This window comes from Mauremys reevesii, linkage group 24, assembly GCF_016161935.1.
Source record: "Mauremys reevesii isolate NIE-2019 linkage group 24, ASM1616193v1, whole genome shotgun sequence".
Lineage (NCBI taxonomy): Eukaryota > Metazoa > Chordata > Testudines > Geoemydidae > Mauremys > Mauremys reevesii.
Genome location: NC_052646.1, coordinates 19,593,342 through 19,614,637, shown reverse-complemented (window position 1 = coordinate 19,614,637; position 21,296 = coordinate 19,593,342). Strand labels below are relative to the sequence as shown.

Here is a 21,296-nt window from a genome sequence, read left to right as displayed (position 1 = left end):
CAGGCGCCCGGGGGCAGAACCCCGCTGGTCTGGGTGCAAATCGCGACACCGGGAAGGGGGGAAATGGGACCCACGTGGCCCCTGGGCATCTCATCGGTGCAGCCACCAGCTTCACCGGGTCTGTGATTGTCTCCAGAACAAAGAACCGGCACGGGGCAGCCAGAGTCCCCCCGGCCCCCTGCTAACGCGGGCCGGAGCCCCCCGCCCACGGAACCTCCTGCCCCAGCCCATAGCTGACGGGGGGAGCTAGCCGGGGTCCCAGGCTGGGTTTAAAGACCCTACGTGGCGGCGGGTCCAATGCCCCCTTTGGAAGCCGTTTCCGATGGTGTTTGTCCCGCGCTCTGGAGTGGCTCAGCCCCGCGAGTGCCACCCTCAGGGCAGCCCCCCAAGCCGGTGCTGGGGGCTAGAATTCGATTTCACCGACCCAGCAACAAACGTGAACGCCTGGATCAACTAGACCATGGAGTCCCAGCCGGCCCCCGAGATCCTCCCGTCTGTCTGGCCACCCAGACACACGGAGCTTTGCGATCACTGGTCACTTTCACCCCAAATCCCCCCACAGTCCTGAGAGCCCCGTCACTCGCCCCAGATCCGCTGGGACTCTGGGTCCGACGACACGGCCGGCGGCTAATTCTATAGCAAACCGCCTATGGCAGGGCGATGACTCACCGGCGTGGCGCCTCCTGCTGCTCGTCCAGGGAATTAGCTCTTTTCCAGCTCCGCAGCGCCCTCTGCTGGCTGATGTCTCGCCTGCCGCTGGCCCCAGACCCAGGTGCCCTCTGCCCAGGGGTTCTGCCCACCCTCTGTCTGGGTCTCCCCTCCCAGGGGAACCCCCAACCTCCTACCCCCACCTTGCCTCAGTGGCTACTGCCAGTCACCATCTCGCCCCTGCTCCCCGGGGCCGGCTGTAAACCACATCGGCAGGGGGGGTTGGACCAGCTGCCTCTGCCTATCTCTGGGCGGCCCCAGTTCCCCTTTGTGGGCCCTTAACTCGGCCTGCAGCCTGGGGCTTTGCTAGGCGGGAGCTCCCCAGCTCCCTCTGCCCTTCCCCAGCCCTGATCCCCGCTAGGTACCCGCCTCGGCTCCCAGCCGGGTCCTTCTCCCTCAGACGCTAGAGAGAGTCTCTATCTCTGGCCCTCAGCCCTCTTCCAGGGCCAGCTGTGGCCTGATTGGGGCCTGGCCCCACCTGCGGCTGCTTCCTGCAATCAGTCCAGCTTTTCCCCGTTAGACGCCAAACGGGCCAGAGATGCAGGATCTTTCCCTGAACCCAATCGACAGCTCCCGCTCCCGGAGAACAAGCCGCCGGGGTCCCCAGCCCCGGGGGCCGGAGACCGAGGAGGCATTTCAAATCTTTGACCTTTGACATGAGCCTTCCCCTGCGTCCCACGCGGCGCCTCGCCCGTCGCAGGGGTGGTTCGTTCCCCGGGCTGGGCACACGCCCTGGCACCGCGGCAGAACGGGGCGCAGAGACGTGAGAACCCGGCGAGTAACCGCCCGGTACATTCCTGCAGTTCAAACCCCAAAGATACTCAGGCCTTAAACAACCGGCCTGCTCTGCACCCGGTCTGCCAGCCTCAGCCGCTCCTCCCGGGTCAATATTGGCATCGGTGGCACTGGAGCCTTTGGAGAAGTGTGTGTGTGTGTGTGTGGGGGGGGGGGTGATGTGTGTGGCGGGGGGGGTCATGTGCCCCCTCAGATTTGCTGCTTAACTTATACTGAACATGCTCAGTGCCATCTGCTGAAGCCACTGCCCTCATTCTGTCCTCCCCCCACTATGGGGCACCACCCTTTTTTTGCTTGCTAAAGGGGGGGGGGACCATGGCTCCTCCCCCCCACTGCCTGCACTGTTGGGGGTACCCAGGAGCAGCCCCCCTCCAGCGGCGCTGTGGCATGAGCTGTCGGGCGACCCGGAGAACTGGGGGTCACCAGAATCTGCTGGGACGAGGGGGGTGGGGGGCTCGGCTGAGCCGCGGGTTTAAACGCTGGAACTCACCTGCAGAGCCGAGCCCCACGCGGCGCCTGCCCACGAGAGGCAGGCAAGAGTCACCCGGCTGAGCAGGTTTCTTGTTAAAAAGCGGGTGGGCCCCAGCCCCCCTGACCCCGGCGCCCCTCATTGGCCTTGGCCCCTTCTTCCCCATGCGGGTTTGGGTCACTGCAGCCCCGGCCGCCCTGCTGCAGCGTTCGATTCGCCCCGGTCGGCTGGCCTGTTCGCCGTGATTAGCGGAGGCAGGGGGATCCTCTCGCTGGGCTGTGGGATCTGCACCCGGCTACATCCAGACAAGCCCTGGAAACAAATTCCTGGCTGCCAAGTCAGGGGCTGGGTGTTAACAGCCGCAGGCCCCGGGCTAGGTACTTATGGGGCGGGGGATGTCACTGAAGGGACGGTCTGTGTCCATGCAGCGTCTCCTGTGACAGGGCCTGATCTCAGCTGGGGCCAGGACTGCACAACGGGGCCCCGCTCTCAGTTGTGACTGGTAGATGCTTCTGCAATGTACAGAACGATTCATTTCTCCTTAGCAGGGCAAGGCGCCGGCACAGACCCTGGGGACGGTATCGTCTCACTTCTTAACACACTCCGTGAGGGATCTCAGAAATCGCTCCTGCTGTACAGAGAGGGAATCTCTCTCTATCTCTCTCCTCTCCCAGGACAGCAAATTCCTGCTCTGAGTCTCCCCCCTGCTCTGATCCGAACACCGAAAACTCCCCCTTCCCGCCTTAAACAATTCTCAAGGCCGCTTGGTTCGGGTGCTATCAATTATTAACACAATGAGTCCCTGGCAGGTCATGGGGCCCTGGAACACTCATACCCCGCTGGCTTCCTCCATCCCGGCCTGACCCCCAAACCCCACCCCACCAATCGTGATGAATTCCCTCCTTTCCACCTGAAACCCAGAGGTGATCCCAGCAATTACAGGCCAGGAAGCCTAACTTCAGTACCGGGCAAACCGGTTGAAACTATAGTAAAGAACAGAATGATCAGACACAGAGATAAACACAGTTTGTTGGGGAAGAGTCAGCATGGTTTCTGTAAAGGGAAATCACGCCTCACCAATCTACTAGAATTCTTTGAGAGGGTCAACAAGCATGTTCTGTTCAATATCTTCATCAAGGATTTAGATCATGGCAAACAGAGAACACATACAATTTGTGGATGATACCAACCTGGGTGGGGTTGCAAGTGCTTTGGAGGACAGGATTTAAAATTCAAAATGATCTGCAGAAACTGGAGAAATGGTCTCAAGTAAATAGGATGAAATTCAATCAGGACAAATGCAAAGTGCTGCACTCAGGAAGGAACGATCAGTTGCACACACACAGAATGGGACATGGCTGCCTAGGAAGGAGAACTGCAGAAAGGGATCTGCGGGTCATAGTGGACCACAAGCTAAAGATGAGTCAACAGTGTGACGCTGTTGCGAAAAAAGCAAATATTCTGGGCTGTATTAGCAGGAGTGTTGTAAGCAAGACACGAGAAGTGATTCTTCAGCTCGGCTCTGCATTGACTAGACCTCAGCTGGAGTGTTGTGTCTGGTTCTGGGCGCCGCATTTCAGGAAAGATGGGGACAAATTGGAGAAAGTCCAGAGAAGAGCGACAAAAATGCTGAAAGGTCTAGAAAACATGAGCTAGGAGGGAAGATTGAAAAAATGGGGTTTGTTTAGTCTGGAGAAGAGAAGACTGGGAGGGGACGTGATAACAGGCTTCAAGTACATAAAAGGTTGTTACAAGGAGGAGGGAGAAAAATTAATCTTCTTAACCTCTGAGGACAGAACAAGAAGCAATGGGCTTAAATTGCAGCAAGGGAGGTTTAGGTTGGACATTAGGAAAAGGTTCCTATCAGGGTGGTGAAGCACTGGAATAAATTGCCCAGGGAGGTTGTGGAATCTCCATCATGGGGGATGTTTAAGAGCAGGTCGGACAAACATCTGTCAGGGATGGTCTAGATGATCCTTAGTCCTGCCTTGAGTGCAGGGGCCTGGACGAGATGACCTCGCGAGGTCCCTTCCAATTCTCTGATTCTATGTGCACAAGGGGGATCCAGTGGCTATATTGTCCTTAGATTTTCAGAAAGACTTTGACAAGGTCCCTCCCCAAAGGCTCTTAAGCAAAGTGAGCTGTCAGGGGCAAGAGGGAAGGTCCCTTTCGTGGGTCAGTAATTGGTAAAAGACAGGAAACAAAGGTCAGGAATTAATGGTCGGTTGTAAGAATGGAGAAAGGTCCATAGCGAGGTCCCTCAGTCCGGGCTCTGTACTGGGCTCAGTCCTATCCAACATATTCATAAATGAACTGGGAAAAGGTGCCAGACAGAGAGATGGCGAAGTTTGCAGATGATACAAAATTAGTCAAACTAGTGAAGTCCAAAGCCGACTGTGAGGATCTCACAAAACTGGGTGACTGGGCAACAACATGGCAGATAAAATTCAATGTCAATAAATACAAAGTAAATGCACATTGGAAAACGTCATCCCAACTACACATGTAAAATGATGGGGTCTAAATTAGCTGTTACCACTCAAGAAAGATCTTGGAGTCACTTTGGAGAGTTCTCTGAAAACATCCACTCCATGTGCAGCGACAGTGAAAAAGGCGAACAGAACGTTGGGAATCATTAAGAAAGGGCTAGAGAAGAAGACAGACACTATCACATTGCCTCGATATAAATCCATGGGACGCCAACATCTCGAACACTGCGTGCAGAGGTGGCCACCCCAGCTCAAAAAATATATTGGAATTGGAAAAGGTTCAGAAAAGGGAAACAAAAATGATGAGGGGGATGGAACGGCTGCTTCCATATGAGGAGAGATTAATAAAACTAGGACTTTTCAGCTTGGAAAAGAGAAGACTAAGGGGGGATATGATAGAGGTCTACAAAATCATGACGGGTGTGGAGAAAGTGCATAAGGAAGTGTTATTTACTCCTTCCCATAACACAAGAACCAGGGCTCACCCAATTAAATTACTAGGCAGCAGGTTGAAAACAAAGAAAAGGACGTATTTCTTCACACAACACACAGTTAACCTGTGGAACTCCTTGCCAGGGGATGTTTGAAGGCCCAAAGTATGGCGGGGCAGAAAAAAGACCCAGGTAAGTTCCTGAGGGACAGGTCCCCCAACGGCTGTGAGCCAGTACGGGCAGGGATGCAGCCCATGCTCTGGGTGTCCCTAACCTCCCGCTGCCGGAAGCTGGGAGTGGCCGACACCGGATGGGCCAGGCAATAACTCCCCTGTTCTGCTCCTGGCACCAGCCACTCTCAGCCACAGGACGCTGGGCTGGATGGACCATTGCTCCGACCCAGTCGGCTGTTCTTATGGCTGGGGCTGAGGTCCGGGCAGGGCGGACCCCAGCTTGCTTCGAAGGGCCAGCCAGCCACTGCCCCCCTGGAGCTCAGCCCCAGCGCCGACCCCCGTTAATTCTGGGCGCCCGCGTCCGAGAGAGGAATGGCGAGCGCAGAGCAGTGACGAGGCCACGGGGGGAGGGCGGGGCAATCGAGTGAGAGGAGACTCAGAAGGGTGTCGCAGGCTGGTGGGGGGGGCAACTGCACCCCAGAAATACATCGGGGGGGACCACCAGGGAGGGGGAATCGGATGCTCAGGGACACGGCTGGCACGAGAACGAACTGGCCAAGGATCAGCGGAGCCCAGGACCGAGGAGGAGGTTGGGGACCATCCAGAGAGAGAGCAGCTGGGGGGGGCAACACAGGACCCTCAATGACCCCGAGGGGTCCAGTCCTGTGCCCCCTCCCCCATGCTTTTGGGAGCCTGAGCTCTTCTAACTCCGGATCTTCTCCTCTGGATGGAGCGTCAATCCGGCTTGGAATCCCCCCCCATCCAGTGGCAGCGAGTTCCACAGGCCAACGGCAGGTGCTGGGAATTGCATCCAGGCTCGCCCCTGGCAGGTCATACGTAGCCCACTGGCTCCCTCCAGTGGCTGGATCTAGAGGTGCCGCCGCTCTGGCCCCAATCTCACCTGTTCACATTTCCGACAATTTTTTTCCCTTTGGGACATTTTAGAGGCAGGTGGTGGTGGTGGGTGTCCTGAGAACAGGGGGAAAATTACCTGCTCAAGAACAGACTCTGCAATAAAACCCAGGAGTCCCAGCCCCCCTGCTCTAACCACTAGACCCCACTCCCTTCCCAGAACTGGGGAGAGAACCCAGGAGTCCTGGCTCCCAGCCCTTGCTCCCCTGCCATAATATACCCAATAGCAGTAACAATTCACCGCGACTAGCGCACTCGGGGGCCATGCCGTGCCCGGGGCCGCTAGCTGGTGCCGTAACAGGAATAATCCCCAGCCCCTCACACCCCAGCCCCGCCCGCTCCGCCGATGAAAGCGGGGCTCCGCCCGGCTGCCGACACGCACAATTTCCTGCGTCACCACAGAGATCTCTTTAATAGGCACTTGTGAATTTTTATAGATAAAGGATTTGGTTTTGATTTTTTTTTGCAAAAAAACCTCTATAAATAGATTTGGCGTTAAACACGCCCCCCGCCCCCCGCCACGCACCTCCCTGCTAAACAGCTCTCTCTGCTTCCATAAATTAAATCAGCGCTCGCTATTTACAGCATATATATTAAAATTATTAGAATAATCCTTTCCCCTGCCTGGCAAAGCAGCATGGAAAAAGCCTTTATAAAGTGCCGCTGTGTTTGTTTGCACCGTGGCACCAATCTGAGGTAGGTGAGTATTATGATCCCAGTTTTACAGATGGGGAAACTGAGGCACATATTTGGTGGTTTTGTGTGTGTGTGCTTGGGTTTTTTGCCAGAAGCTGGTCAGAAGAGCTGACAATGGAACCCAGGAGTCCTGGCCCCCAGCCCCCCCGCTCTAACCACTAGACCCCACTATCCTCCCAGAGCTGGGGATAGAACCCAGGCGTCCTGGCTTCCAGGCCTGTCTTCCCTTCCATAGCAAATTTCCCCGTGCGCTTTGCCCGTGCAAACGGGCCCATCGGATACTGAGTCTCAGCTGGCTCAGCCCCACGGCCACGGGGCCGCACTCCCTGCATGAGAAGAGGGGCTGTTAACCCTTAAGACGCCAGCTGGGTGGGGGGATGGGGGCAGGACATCCCTGATTTCCAGACCTTTCCAGCCTGGCTCACTGCGTGGCCACCAGGTGGCGCTGTTTGTACTGCTGTGGTGAGTTCCAGCCAGTCTCAGCCTGGGAGCGTGGTGGAGATCACTGGGGGGGCAGGAGGGAGAGGGGCTGGGGGCTCTCCCCTCTCCCTGCCCTGCCCCTAAGCCTTGGCAGCCCGGTGGGTGAGGCGCCGCAGCCGGTCGGGGTTGGATCTCTTCGCCGGCGAGGGCTTTGCTCCCACGCTGACGTAGTAGAAGGTGAGGGGCTGGTAGGTCGGGATGTAGCTGACCAGGCGCTGGGTGGTGCAGGGGACCCACATGGGGGCCGGGACGTAGAACAACTCGGCGGCCTGCGGGGAGAGAAAAGAGACCTTAGCAGGAGTCTGAAATAACCAGAGACCCCCTTCCTGGCACTGAGATGCAGCCACCTCTGGGGTGGGACATGGGGGCTGTTTATGCAGGGACCCCTTGCCCGACACCGAGATGCAGCCACCTCTGGGGTGGGGCTGGTTTTGAGGGAACCCCTCGCCTGGCGCTGAGATGTGGCCATCTCTGGAGCATCTGCTGTGACCTGTTCCCAGGGCAGGGACGCAGCTCGGGGGGTGGGATATGGGGCCTTTCTCTAGGGGGCACCAGCTCCGCTCCAGCCCCAAGGGGTGGCTTGTGGGGGGACAGGCTCTCAGCCCTTCAGCCGCCCTGCGCGTGGGTTGAGTTTGCTGGGTCTCAGCCCCGTTCCCAGCAGGGACAAGGACCCCTCCACCCCCTCAGGCCACGGGGACCCAGCCCCCCCAGATCACACATCACCTGTTTGCCGGGCTCCCGCAGGGCGGGTCTGCTCGGGGCCGGGGCCGGGGCCGGGGCCGGGGCTGGGGCCGGCCGGGCCGATCCCTCGTCCTCCGAGGAGCTCTCCGACGGCGACTCCGAGTGATAGTCCGACGTCTCGGGCTCCGGGGTCCCTTTGCCGCTGCCCCCTTCCGAGGGGCTCACCGTGAAGTACTGGCTGTTCTCCCCGAGTCTGGGGGGGGGCAGGGGCACCCCCGGGGTGGGGGGGGGAGAAGATGCTTTAGAAATTGGGCCCAGAGCCCCATTAACCCACAATGAGCCCCCGTGCCCCATCCCCCCCTGAGCCAGCCAGTCCCCCACCCTGGGGCTGGAGCAGAGCCTGCTCCCCCTAGAGGGGTATGGGGCAGGGTTCAGGACCTCGTGGGGCACTGGGAGCCCCACGTACACAAAGGGGGTCCCCGTGGAGGAGAGAACCCAGGAGTCCTGGCGCAGCTGGCCGCGCCATTGGGCGATTCTCCAGGCGCTGCAGCGGTAGTAGGGCTTTTATCCCTGCCGGACGGAGGCTGCAGGGGCGCCGGGAGCTGGGGAGAGGGCTGACCCCAGGTGGGGGGGGGGACAGGGGGGAGCTCACCTGCAGCAGACCTCCCCCGGGTCGATCCAGAGCGAGAGCTCCCGCGGCAGCGCCAGCTCCGCGTACTCCAGCCCGCAGCCAGCGCAGGCCCGGAGCAGCGACTCGTCCACCCGCTGCCGCCGGTTGATGCGGATACACCTGGAGTGGGAGAAGCCGGGGGGGGGGGGTCAGAGCGTATGGGGCCCTACAGGACCCCCCCGCAGGCGACCGCCCCACCAAGCGCCCTGCAAAAGAGCTCCCCCCCCGCCACCCATGCAGCGACCCCCAGCTGCAGCCCCCCCGGGACGGCCTCCCGCCCCGCTCCCGGGGCAAAGAGTTACCGACCCGCCTGGCAAACAGCCCCGTGACGCAGCCCCCGGCTGCCCCCGCCCTGCAACGGGCTCCGCCCACGGGCCAGCTGCGGTGCAGCCGGCGACGCCGAACGGCCACCCCGCTCCCCGCGCTGCCCCCCTCCGCGCCCCGCACCTGTAGGCCTGCCCCTTGGCGGGGTTCTCGGGGTACCAGTGCCGGCTGTACCGCTCCTGCAGGAGGGCGGCCAGGCGCTCCCCGAACTGCTCCACGCGCCCCTCGTCCAGCCGGCCGTGCCGGTTCACCAGGCGCGACAGGAACCGGGCGCCCGTCTCCACCTCCTCTCTCATGGCTTGTCCTGGGGGAGGACGGGACGCCGGTGAGCCGCTGCGGGGGTCGAAGCCAGGCAGAGCGAGGGGGGCTGGGTAATGGGGGGTTGGGGGGCTGGATCCCAGGGGAGCTCTGGGCAGCGAGGGGTTAAAGCTGCTCCGAGGGCCAGGGCCCCCCCTTGGTGCCTGAGCAGGGGGGAGGGGGGTTGTGGGGCTGATGCAAGACAGTGACATGACCGCGAGTCAGGAAACCACGGCAGGATTGCAGCCCCGTTACATCAGCAATCGTCTGCTCAGCTGGGCTCAGACCCACGGCCTGCCTGGCATCCTGCCCCCCATCGGATCCCCCCTCCATGGGCCCATCACCCTGGCATCCTGCCCCCCATCGGATCCCCCCTCCATGGGCCCATCACCCTGGCATCCTGCCCCCCATCGGATCCCCCTCCATGGGCCCATCACCCTGGCATCCTGCCCCCCATCGGATCCCCTCCATGGGCCCATCACCCTGGCATCCTGCCCCCCATCGGATCCCCTCCATGGGCCCATCACCCTGGCATCCTGCCCCCCATCGGATCCCCCCTCCATGGGCCCATCACCCTGGCATCCTGCCCCCCCTTGGATCCCCTCCATGGGCCCATCACCCTGGCATCCTGCCCCCCCTCGGATCCCCTCCATGGGCCCATCACCCTGGCATCCTGCCCCCCATCAGATCCTCCTCATGGGCCCATCACCCTGGCATCCTGCCCCCCATCAGAACCGCCTCCATGGACCCATCACCCTGGCATCCTGCCCCCATCAGATCCTCCCGCATGGGCCCATCACCCTGGCATCCTGCCCCCATTGGATCCCCTCCATGGGCCCATCACCCTGGCATCCTGCCCCCCATTGGATCCCCTCCACGGGCCCATCACCCTGGCATCCTGCCCCCCATCGGATCCCCTCCATGGGCCCATCACCCTGGCATCCTGCCCCCCATCGGATCCCCTCCATGGGCCCATCACCCTGGCATCCTGCCCCCATTGGATCCCCTCCATGGGCCCATCACCCTGGCATCCTGCCCCCCATCAGATCCTCCCCCATGGGCCCATCACCCTGGCATCCTGCCCCCATTGGATCCCCTCCATGGGCCCATCACCCTGGCATCCTGCCCCCCATCAGATCCTCCTCATGGGCCCATCACCCTGGCATCCTGCCCCCCATCGGATCCTCCCCCATGGGCCCATCATCCTGGCATCGTGCCCCCCATCAGATCCCCTCCCTGGGGCCATCACCCTGGCATCCTGGCCCCATCGGATCCCCTCCATGGGCCCATCACCCTGGCATCCTGCCCCCCATCGGATCCCCTCCATGGGCCCATCACCCTGGCATCCTGCCCCCCATCAGATCCTCCCCCATGGGCCCATCACTCCGGTATCGCCTCCCCCCTCCCTGGGTGGACTTGGCCCATTTCCTGGCACAGCCTGTCCCCACTGGTCTCCCCACCCTCAGCCTGCCCAGAGGTGTCGCAAGGGGGTTACAACACAGCCGCCTGCTCCGGAAACCCAGGGGCGACAGGCAGGGGAGAGACACTCGCCTCCCCACACACCCGTCAGACAGAGATACAGGCAGAGAGGGCAGAGTCAGGGTAAGAGACACCACCAGAGAAACAGACAGACAGACAGTCCCCAACATACACACACACACACACAGAAATACACACACACAGGTGCACAAAGACGCACACGAAGTGTCAAGGAAAGTGTCAAGACACCCACCAAGAACCACAGAGACAAACACAGTCGGGCAGTCCCCAACACACACACACAGAAAGACCCCTCCAGAGAAGGACACACACATGACACAGACACACATACACAGTCAGGCGGCCCCCAACACAGAGACAGAAAGAGGGACAGACACCCCTGGAGAAACAGGCGCCCAAAGACACAGGTGTGGAGACAGACAACGAGACTCCAGCCTCTGCTGGCCACAGCTAACCCAGCGGGGCCGACCCATGGCCAGCCCTAGTTCTGCTACACACAACCTGCGCGGCCGCCTGGAGCAGCATCTCGGTTAATGGGATGCTCGGCGGCCGGGCTCCGGCAGGGCCCGATTGTGTAGCGACAAGGCCAGGAGACAGTCGGGGAAGCCAACCCTGTTTGTGAGTGTGGCTCTGACCAGGCCAGAGAGGGGTTCGTTAGGTGGAGTTAACTGGCAATCATCTCTCTCCAGGGGAGAGGGGAAATGTAGTGCGGGTCCCAACAACACATTCGCGCACCATTTCTCTCTCACACCAGTGGCTGTACACAATCACGGATACACACCTCCACCCAGAGACACACCATCACAAAGATATAGGCACTCAGAGATGCAGACGCACAACTGCAGATACACACACACACAACTGCACCCAGACACACACAAATATCATCACAGAACAGCCAGACAGATGCACAATTGCACCCAGACACGTCCCCACACACAACCACAAAGATGCAGTCATGCAGATACAGTCACACTCGGACACACAGTCACAAAGATTCAGCCATACAAATAAACAGTCACATCCAGACACATACTCACACAACCACAAGGATACAGCCATACAGATACAGTCACGCACAGAGACACATAGAGTCACAAGGATACAGCCACAGAGATACACAATCACGCCCAGCCACAAGGTTACAGCCGTACAGATACACAATCACACACAGCCACAAGGATACAGCTACACAGCCGCATGGTCTCACAGAGGTACCCAGAACCACCCCCCACAATCTCCCTCCCCCCCCCAATCCGACACACCCAGCTCCAGCTCTCAGTTGTGGGACTGTCAAGAAAACTTCCCAGGGAGGGGAATCCTGGACCAAGCCCTGGGCAACCCCCCTCCTGTCCCCCCCAATCCCAGACACTCCACCCCCCAGGTCCCAGGGCTCCCCCCGGGGTGGGGGGAATCCCAGGCTGGTCTCCACTGTGGGTGACCATGGTGGAGGAGGGGTTGTTGCTGTCCCCCAAACAGCTGGGGGGGAAGGGGGGGTCACATTCCTCCATCTCCCCCCACAGCTCCCCCCCACACTTTTGATCTCGATCCCCCTCGCCACATGGCCCGGCTCAGTGTCAGGGTCACCGGGGATGGGGAGATCCCGGCCCGGACGCCTGAGTCCTATGGCTCACATGCCCCAAGCCCATCCCCGCCCCCCCAGGCAGGGGTCTCCCTCCCGCTCCCCACGTCACAGCCTCTTGCCTCACCCCAGGATGTTTGGAAACATTTCCTGGCGTCCGGGAAATCCCATTATTCCCGCTCTCCCCTTCTCCCTCCCCCGGCACCCCATAACCCCTCCTCCTCCGGCACCCCATAACCAGCCCCCTGCACCCCTTCCCCCTCCTTCCCTGCACCCCAAAACCCTCCCCCCACCAGCTTATAACCCCACCCCTCCTATGCTCCCTGGCACCACAAGCCCCCCTTCCCCATAGCTTCCCCTCCCCACCCGTGTGTGTGTGTGTGGGGGGGGGGGGACACGCTGGCTTCCGCCACCCGATGAGGAAGTTGCAGACGCCGGAGCGGGGGAGACACAAAGGGAAGGAGAAAGTGAAAGAAAAAGCTGCCAGGGGGACCCCCATATCTCAGCCCCGGGGGGGACCCCATGTCTCAGCCCCCCCACTCCCCGGGGGGGGGGTTGCTGGGCTTTCGGCCCCAGACCCAACAGCGGAGCCCCCGGCCGGAGCGAAGGGGCTGATCAGCCCCCCCCCCCACAGCTGAGCCCGGCCCCCCAAACTCTGCCGGGCCCTCGCGTGGGGCTCCCCCAAACCCAGTGACCCCCCCAGCCCCCCACACAGACAAGGGCTCTGCCCCTCCCCTTCTCCGCACCCCTTTTCCAGCCCCGCGATCCTCCTCCTTCTCCAGCCCCCGGGATCCCCGCGCCCCGGGCCCGCACGCACCGTGCGCTGCGCTCTCGCCGCCCGGCCACGCGGTTCTGTTTGCTCCGGGCCTGGCTCGGCCGGGAGGGGGCGGGGGATTCCCCGCCTCGCCCCGCGTCACTGCCCATATATGGAGATCCTGGGCCCGTGGGAACTTCCCGGCCCTCGCCCCCCCCCTCCCTCCCGCACGCCCCCAGCGGGGGCCCCGGGGGGCGGCAGCGAGTCCAGAGGGGCGGGGGAGCAAAGGGGGAGGGGGATGTGACAGGGGCGCCGAGAGACCCCCACAAACTTCCCTCCCCGACTGACCCCGATCCAGGGGGATCCCCCTTCACCCAGGGTCCTGCCCCAGCACCCGCTATTTACAGAATCACAGAAATGGCCAGCGCTGACCTCCCGGGGAGACCCCCACCCTGCCCCCCAGCAGCCCAGCGCCCCCCAGTGCCGCCCTGGGGCATCGGGGCCAGCGCTGACCACCCAGGGAGACCCCCACCCGCTCCCCAGCAGCCCAGCGCCCCCCCAGGGCATCGGGCCAGCCCTGACCACCAGGGGAGACCCCCCCCGCTCCCCAGCAGCCCAGCGCCCCCCCAGGGCATGGGGCCAGCCCTGACCGCCAGGGGAGACCCCCCTTTTGCAGCCCAGACAGAGACTCCCGGCTCAGGCTGGAAGTTGGGTTTATTCTGATCTGAGAACTGACGGTGCCAGTCCCGGGCGCCGAAGCAGAGGCGAGTCCAGGGCCAGGCCGGGTGCATCAGGGCCGGCCCATGGCCCAGCGACAGACGCCCCTGTGGGGAGAGCGAGATTTAAGATGGGGGGCGGGGAAGGAGCGCACGGAGCGAGCGAGAAAGGAGCCATGGCAGAAGGAGGACAAGCCATGGGAAGCCCCCCCCCACTGCCCGCTCTGCGTGTGGCTCCCGGTGCGTGGATGGAGGGGGGCTGGACTGAGCTGGGACCCAGGGCAGTGGGGGGCTCGGGGGCTGGGCAGGGTTTCCCCCCAGGGTGGGGACTTTGGGGCTACGAAGGGCTTGGTAAGTGGAGGACGGGAAAGTGGAGACCTGCGGAACTGCCTGCAACTGGATACCAGGCTGGCTGGGCGGGTCCATGGGCCAGGTCTGGTGGGGGCAGAGTCCCAGGCCAGATGGGCCCATTGGTCAGGCCGGGCAGTGGGGGTGGGGGGGAGGTTCCCAGGCCGGCGCTGATCCGGGGGGTCCTAGCAAGCTCACCCCAGCAGCAGGGTGCCCAGCAGGGCGCTCAGCGCCAGCCCCACCATCAGCAGCACCACGTTCCTCTTGTGCAGCGAGTCGGGCTCGGCCAGCAGCTCCGAGAGCCCGGGGAGCCGGCCCTCGGCCCCGTGCCCCGCTGGGGACTGCAGGACGGCACGGAATATGTCCTGCAGCTCCGTCTCTGCCCCCTGGCTGCCGGCAGTCACTGCGGGGAGACAGAACCCAGGAGTCCTGGCTCCCAGCCTCTCTGCTCCAACCATTAAACCCCACTTCCCTCTGAGAGCCAGGGAGAGAACCCAGGAGTCCTGGCTCCCAGCCCCCCACTGCTCCAACCACTAAACCCCACTCCCCTCCGAGAGCCAGGGAGAGAACCCAGGAGTCCTGGCTCCCAGCCCTGCTGCTCCAACCACTAAACCCCACTTCCCTCTGAGAGCCAGGGAGAGAACCCAGGAGTCCTGGCTCCCAGCCCCACTGCTCCAACCACTAGACCCCACTCCCCTCCAAGAGCCAGGGAGAGAACCCAGGAGTCCTGGCTCCCAGCCCCACTGCTCCAACCACCAGACCCCACTCCCCTCCGAGAGCCAGGGAGAGAACCCAGGAGTCCTGGCTCCCAGCCTCTCTACTCTAACCACTCAACTTCACTCCCCTCCCAGAGCTGGGGAGAACCCAGGAGTCCTGGCTCCCAGCCCCACTGCTCCAACCACTAAACCCCACTCCCCTCCCAGAGCCAGGGAGAGAACCCAGGAGTCCTGGCTCCCAGCCCCCCGCTGCTCCAACCACTAAACCCCACTCCCCTCGGAGCCAGGGAGAGAACCCAGGAGCCCTGGCTCCCAGCCCTGCTGCTCTAACCACTCAACCCCACTCCCCTCCTTACCATTGAGGTAGAAGTAGTTCCGGGCTAGCACGTCGTCCGCCTGGGCTAGCTGGCAGGCGTAGGTGCCGCGGTGTGAGCCCCGCGTGGGGCGGAGGACGATGGAGGAGCTGGCACCTGGGTGCAGGTCCCGGAAGAGGGAGAGATCTCGGGTCCGGAGCTGGGGGGCAGGGGAGAGCGAATCGGGGGGGGTGACAGGGGGAGGGGGGGCAGGCGTCAGGGCAAACTCAGAGTGAGGGGGCTGGGCTGACTCGAAGGCTGCCACTAGGGGGCGTAGGGGGCAAGGGGCATGGAGTCGGGGCAGCAGACACACCCCCCAGTAAAATTACTTCCTTTCACCACCCCCGTCCACCAAGGTGCCCCCCCATGTCTTCCTGCTACCCCAAGAGGCAACCACAATGCGAGACAGACCCTCCCCCCAACACACACTCACGTCCTTGACAAACTTCCAGCTGTGCCGGACATCAGGGGGGGTCTGGAACGGGACCCTGCATGTCAGAGTCGTCCTCTCCCCCTCGTTCTTCCAGACGTCCTCCACTGGCAGGGCAAAGAGCGGGGGTGATTGTGGGTGGGGATGGCGACACGGCCACCTCTGGGGCGGGGCACAGGGGCTGGTTATATAGGGACCCCACCCCGGAGGGAATCCCTTGCCCAGCACTGAGATGCGGCCACCTCTGGGGTGGGGCACAGGGCTGGTTATATAGGGACCCCACCCCGGAGGGAATCCCTTGCCCAGCACTGAGATGCGGCCACCTCTGGGGTGGGGCACAGGGGCTGGTTATATAGGGACCCCACCCCGGAGGGAATCCCTTGCCCAGCACTGAGATGCGGCCACCTCTGGGGTGGGGCACAGGGGCTGGTTATATAGGGACCCCACCCCGGAGGGAATCCCTTGCCCAGCACTGAGATGCGGCCACCTCTGGGGCGGGGCACGGGGCTGGTTATACAGGGACCCCACCCAGCAGGGAATCCCTTGCCCAGCACTGAGATGAGGCCACCTCTGGGGCGGGGCACAGGGGCTGTTATATAGGGACCCCACCCCAGAGGAAATCCCTTGCCCAGCACTGAGATGCGGCCACCTCTGGGGTGGGGCACGGGGCTGGTTATCCAGGGATTCCTGTGTTCAGCTGAAAGCACAAGGGGGATTTCTGGAGGCTGAATAGAAGCCCCTGGGTTGGGTTTGGCCAGGATTCCTGGGTTCATCATCTGGAACGGCCAGGGAACCCCACAGCACAGCGCCCCCTAGTGCCGTGTGGGGATTTGGGGTGTCGCACGTACCTGGACAGTCCAGGGGGAGCTGACACTCCACTCGGCTGCACGAGGCGCATTTGTAGACCTGGGCGTCTTTCTGGTACCCTGCAGGGAACAGCAAAGTGGCAGGGGAGCCCAGGGCTGGGCTGGCAGGGGGCTGCGGGTTGGGAGTGAGGGGCACCGGAGGAGCTGGGGGGATGGGGGAGCCCAGGGCAGGGCTAGCAGGGGGCTGCGGGTCAGGAGTGAGGGGCACCAGCAGAGCTGGGGGGAGGAGGGAGCCCAGGGCTGGGCTAGCAGGGGGCTGCGAGTCGGGAGTGAGGGGCACCGGCGGAGGTGGGGGGAGGGGGGAGCCCAGGGCTGGGCTGGCAGGGGGCTGCGGGTCGGGAGTGAGGGGCACCGGCGGAGCTGGGGGGAGGAGGGGCCCCGGGGGGGGCGAGCCGGGGGCAGCGGGTCGGGAGTGAGGGGCACCGGCGGAGCTGGGGGGAGGAGGGGGCCCAGGGCTGGGCTGGCAGGGGGCTGCGGGTCGGGAGTGAGGGGCACCGGCGGAGCTGGGGGGAGGAGGAGCCCAGGGCTGGGCTGGCAGGGGCTGCAGGTCAGGCCTGAGGGGCACCGGCGGAGCTGGGGGGAGCCCAGGGCTGGGCTGGCAGGGGGCTGCGGGTCGGGAGTGAGGGGCACCGGCTGAGCTGGCGGGAGGAGGGAGCCCAGGGCTGGGCTGGCAGGGGGCTGCGGGTCGGGAGTGAGGGGCACCGGCGGAGCTGGGGGGAGGAGGGAGCCCAGGGCTGGGCTGGCAGGGGGCTGCGGGTCGGGAGTGAGGGGCACCGGCAGGGCTGGGGGGACGGGGGAGCCCAGGGCTGGGCTGGCAGGGGGCTGCGGGTCGGGAGTGAGGGGCACCGGCAGGGGTGCGTGGGGGGCGCCCAGCCAGATGTCAGGACTCACCGCATGGCGGGACGCAGGCAGGAGCTGCGAAGGGAGAGAAAGAGGAGCGAGGATGAGGCCGTATCAGGGCATCACGCCCAGCAGCAGCAGCAGCCCCACTCCCACCTGCCCGCTAGGGGGCGCCGGGTCTGACCCAGCCTCCCTGCAGGGACTGGATGGCTGCCGGGGGGGGGTTGCTGGGTCTCAGCCCCTGCCTCCCGATAGGCCGAGGGCTGGGTGGGCCATGGGGACCCAGCCCCCTTCCCCCACCTGTTCCAGTACACGGGGTGCATGGGGAGCTGTGTGCATGGGGGGGTCACACCCGGTGGTCGGCTCCCAGCCCCCCTCTCACCTGGTTTCAGCTGAGCCAGCTCCGGCTGGATCCGCGCCACGGCCTCCGGCACGGCCACCTGGTAGGGAACTGGGAGGGAGAGGGGGTCAGAACTGGGCCCCCTGCCCACCTCCCCGGCCTTTCCAGCCCCCACCAGCCTATCCCTCCCCTCCCCTTTTCCCAGCCACCTCCCCTTGATCCCCCCAGCATCCTTCCCCTCCCCCATGGCCCCCACCCAGGCTCTGACCCACCCTTGGCCATGCCCTTCTGCTCCAGGGAGAAGATGACGTTGGAGAAGACGTCCTTCAGCTTCTCCATCTCCGCCACACCTGGGAAGGGCGAGGGGGGCTGGTGAGGGGACAGGTTCTGCTCCAGGGTCCATCCCCGGGGGGGCATGGATGGAGGGATGGATGGAGGAGATGACGGAGCTAGGGATGGTTGGAGAGATGGGCAGAGGTGAGGATGGAAGGATGGCTGGCTGGAGGTGGAGACAGAGGGATGATGGAGCTACAGATGGATGGAGGTGGAGACGGAGGGATGATGGAGGTAGGGATGGAGGGCAAGGACGTGGTTAAGCTGGAGGAAGGGAAGGATGGAGCTAGGGATGGATGGGGGGTGAAGACGGAGCAAGGATGGAGCTGAAGATGGAGGGATGATAGAGCTAGGGATGGATGGAGGTAGGGATGGAGGGATGATGGAGCTAGGGATGGATGGAGTGAAGATGGAGGGATGACCGAGGTAGCGATGCAGGGCCAGGGGGCGGTTAAGCTGGAGAAGGGAGGGATGGAGCTGAGGGATGGGTGGGGTGAAGACGGAGGGATGGATGGAGGTGAAGATGGAGGGATGGATGGCGCTAGGGATGGATGGAGGTGAAGACGGAGGGATGACCGAGGTAGCGATGCAGGGCCAGGGGGCGGTTAAGCTGGAGGAAGGGAGGGATGGAGCTGAGGGATGGGTGGAGGTGAAGATGGAGGGATGATGGAGCTAGGGATGGATGGAGGTGAAGACGGAGGGATGGATGGGGGGTGAAGATGGAGGGATGATGGAGCTAGGGATGGATGGAGGTCAAGATGAAGGGATGACCGAGGTAGCGATGCAGGGCCTGGGGGCGGTGAAGCTGGAGAAGGGAGGGATGGAGCTAGGGATGGATGGAGGTGAAGACAGAGGGATGATGGAGCTAGGGATGGATGGAGGTGAAGACGGAGGGATGGATGGCGCTAGGGATGGATGGAGGTGAAGACGGAGGGATGACCGAGGTAGCGATGCAGGGCCAGGGGGCGGTGAAGCTGGAGAAGGGAGGGATGGAGCTGAGGGATGGATGGAGGTGAAGATGGAGGGATGATGGAGCTAGGGATGGATGGAGGTGAAGACGGAGGGATGACCGAGGTAGCGGTGCAGGGCCAGGGGGCGGTGAAGCTGGAGAAGGGAGGGATGGAGCTGAGGGATGGATGGAGGTGAAGATGGAGGGATGATGGAGCTAGGGATGGATGGAGGTGAAGACGGAGGGATGACCGAGGTAGCGATGCAGGGCCAGGGGGCGGTGAAGCTGGAGAAGGGAGGGATGGAGCTGAGGGACGGGTGGGTGCTGGAGCTGGAAACGGAGCGAAGGCTCAGGGGAGGCTAAAGCAGAGGCCGAGGGACAGGCTGGAGCCCGGCGGAGCTGTGGGAGGGCTGGACAGACAGACAGGAGGGACAGAGGGAACACAAGACAGACAGACAGACGGACAGACAGAGCTGCAAGAGGAGGCCGGGGTGAGGCCGGAGGGCCAGGCCGCCTGGCTCCGGGCCCCACTCACCCACCACCAGCTGGGCGTGGGGCTGGAAGGCGGCCCGCAGGGCACCCAGGCAGGCCACGTGCCGGGAGCTGGCGTGACCCAGGAAGAACTGGCAGACGCGCAGGCGCTGCTGCGGGGTGGAGAAGCAGTCGAGGCAGCCGGGCGCCCGGGGCGGCAGAAGGAGGCCAAGGCAAAGGGGGAGCAGCAGCTGGGAGGCCGCGGGCATCGCCCAGCACAGGGGGCACGGAACCCGCCGGGACATCACAATGCAGGGGGCAGGGCTACGACCCGCCCACGCCCACCCCAGAGGTGGCTGCATCCCAGCGCCGGGCGAGGGGTCCCATGTAAACAGCCCCCAGCCTCACCCCACCCCAGAGGTGGCTGCGTCCCAGCGCCGGGCGAGGGGTCCCTGTATAACCAGCCCCCCCTCCCCCATCCCACCCCAGAGGTGGCTGCATCCCAGCGCCGGGAGAGGGGTGCCCAGGTACCCAACCCCCCCCACCCCTACCCCACCCCAGAGGTGGCTGCGTCCCAGCGCCGGGCGAGGGTCCCCACATACCCAGGACTGGAGGAAGGCAGCTCCGGCAGACAGGAGAAGAGGGGCGGGGGGGAGCTGTCGGCCTCAGCGATCCGTCTCCATGGAAACCAGACAGCCGGGCATGAAGCTGAGAATTAATATGTCCCTTAAACAGAGGGGGGCCTGTGGGGCGGGGGGACGAGTGCATCAAAGGGAGGAGAAACGCCCCCCCCCCAAGCTCTGCCGGTGCCCCTCACTCCCGACCCGCAGCCCCCTGCTAGCCCAGCCCTGGGCTCCCTCCTCCCACCCTCTGCCCTAGCCGGGGGGCTGCGGGTCGGGAGTGGGGGGCGCTGCTACAGCTGGGCACAGAGTTATGTCTCCACGGTAGTAACCTTGGAAAAGGAGGCAGGAGTCGAGTGTTTAGAGCCGGGGGGGGGGCAGGGGAGCCGGACTCCTGGGTTCTCTCCTCAGCTCCGTCGAGTGGTTGGAGCGCAGGGGCGGGGGGTGATGGGAGTGACGAGGGGCCTCCCTGTCCTCCTCGGGGGGGGGGGGTCCTGTGCCGCTTGGCTTGGGGGGTTCAGCTGTTTGATGGTGTCTCTGGGAGCAGGAGCCTTGAAGGCACAGAGACACCCGTCAAACCTGCTCCCTCGGGTGGGGGGGCGGGGGGGAGGGAGCTCCCCGAGGGGCTCGGCTCCGTGTCCTCCCAGGCCTGTTATTTCAGCTCAGCTCAGCCAAGACTCCGAGCGCGATCAGGGCCCCGGCGTGCCCTGGGGAAACCGAGGCACGGAGCAGGAACGCCATTTCTCCAGGGTAGCTCAAGGAGTCTGTGGTGGAATCCCGGGGGGAACCGGGACGCCTGGGTTCTAGCCTGGCTCTGGGAGGGAAGGGAGGCTAGTGGTTAAGGTCGTGGGGGGGGGGTTCGGTTGCCTTCGCGGTGACGCTGCCCCTGCCCCCGGCACGACGAGCTGAGCCCTGCCCCGCTGGCTGCGCTGTGTCGGGGCCAGTCGCTCGGTTCCCAAGAACCTCACCTGTGAATTCTGCGCTGCCCTCACAGGTTAAGGGTCTCAGGGACAGAGACGGCTGCCGGGAGCGGGACGAGGAGGGCGCAGGCCCGGGGGGCCCATTCGTCCAGCTGGAGCAGAGGAAGAGGGCAGGTGCTGAGAGGTTAGAGGGGGGAGAGCACCCAGGGTGTGGGCTGAGTGGGCTGGAAGGAGGAGCCTGGGCTGCTGCTAACTTTGGTGGGGTGGGGGATTTGGGGGGGATTTTGTCAATGCCCCTCAATCCTGACCCCCCCATGCCATTTATTTCTCCTCTGGGCTGCCCTCGGCTCTGCTGGTGCCCCTCAATCCCAATCCGCAGCCCCCTGCCAGCCCAGCCCAGGCTCCCTTCCCCCAGCTCTGCCAGTGACCCTCA

General features: G+C 63.5%; 2 protein-coding genes across 3 annotated transcripts; both read right to left on the bottom strand.

Moving 5' to 3' along the window:
* Positions 1-6,939: 6,939 nt before the first annotated feature.
* LOC120390003 (protein BTG3-like) lies at positions 6,940-13,080 on the bottom strand. The gene is made up of 5 exons (XM_039512193.1): positions 13,025-13,080; positions 8,952-9,132; positions 8,487-8,624; positions 7,877-8,087; positions 6,940-7,422 (listed from the first exon to the last, which is right to left on the bottom strand). The coding sequence occupies exons 2-5, from the start codon at positions 9,122-9,124 to the stop codon at positions 7,234-7,236; spliced, it is 711 nt and encodes a 236-aa protein (XP_039368127.1). The 5' UTR covers positions 9,125-9,132; positions 13,025-13,080; the 3' UTR covers positions 6,940-7,233.
* A 577-nt stretch (positions 13,081-13,657) lies between these two features.
* On the bottom strand, positions 13,658-19,619 carry SPACA6 (sperm acrosome associated 6). 2 transcript variants are annotated; one of them, XM_039512928.1, is made up of 9 exons: positions 19,388-19,619; positions 17,843-18,019; positions 17,613-17,681; positions 17,282-17,305; positions 16,373-16,450; positions 15,528-15,631; positions 15,098-15,254; positions 14,224-14,428; positions 13,658-13,785 (listed from the first exon to the last, which is right to left on the bottom strand). In XM_039512928.1, exons 1-9 carry the CDS (start codon positions 19,590-19,592, stop codon positions 13,752-13,754), a joined length of 1,053 nt encoding a protein of 350 aa, XP_039368862.1. In that variant the 5' UTR covers positions 19,593-19,619; the 3' UTR covers positions 13,658-13,751. The 2 variants fall into 2 exon arrangements, with proteins under 2 accessions (XP_039368862.1, XP_039368863.1); XM_039512929.1 differs by having other exon boundaries at positions 17,843-17,920.
* Positions 19,620-21,296: the final 1,677 nt, after the last annotated feature.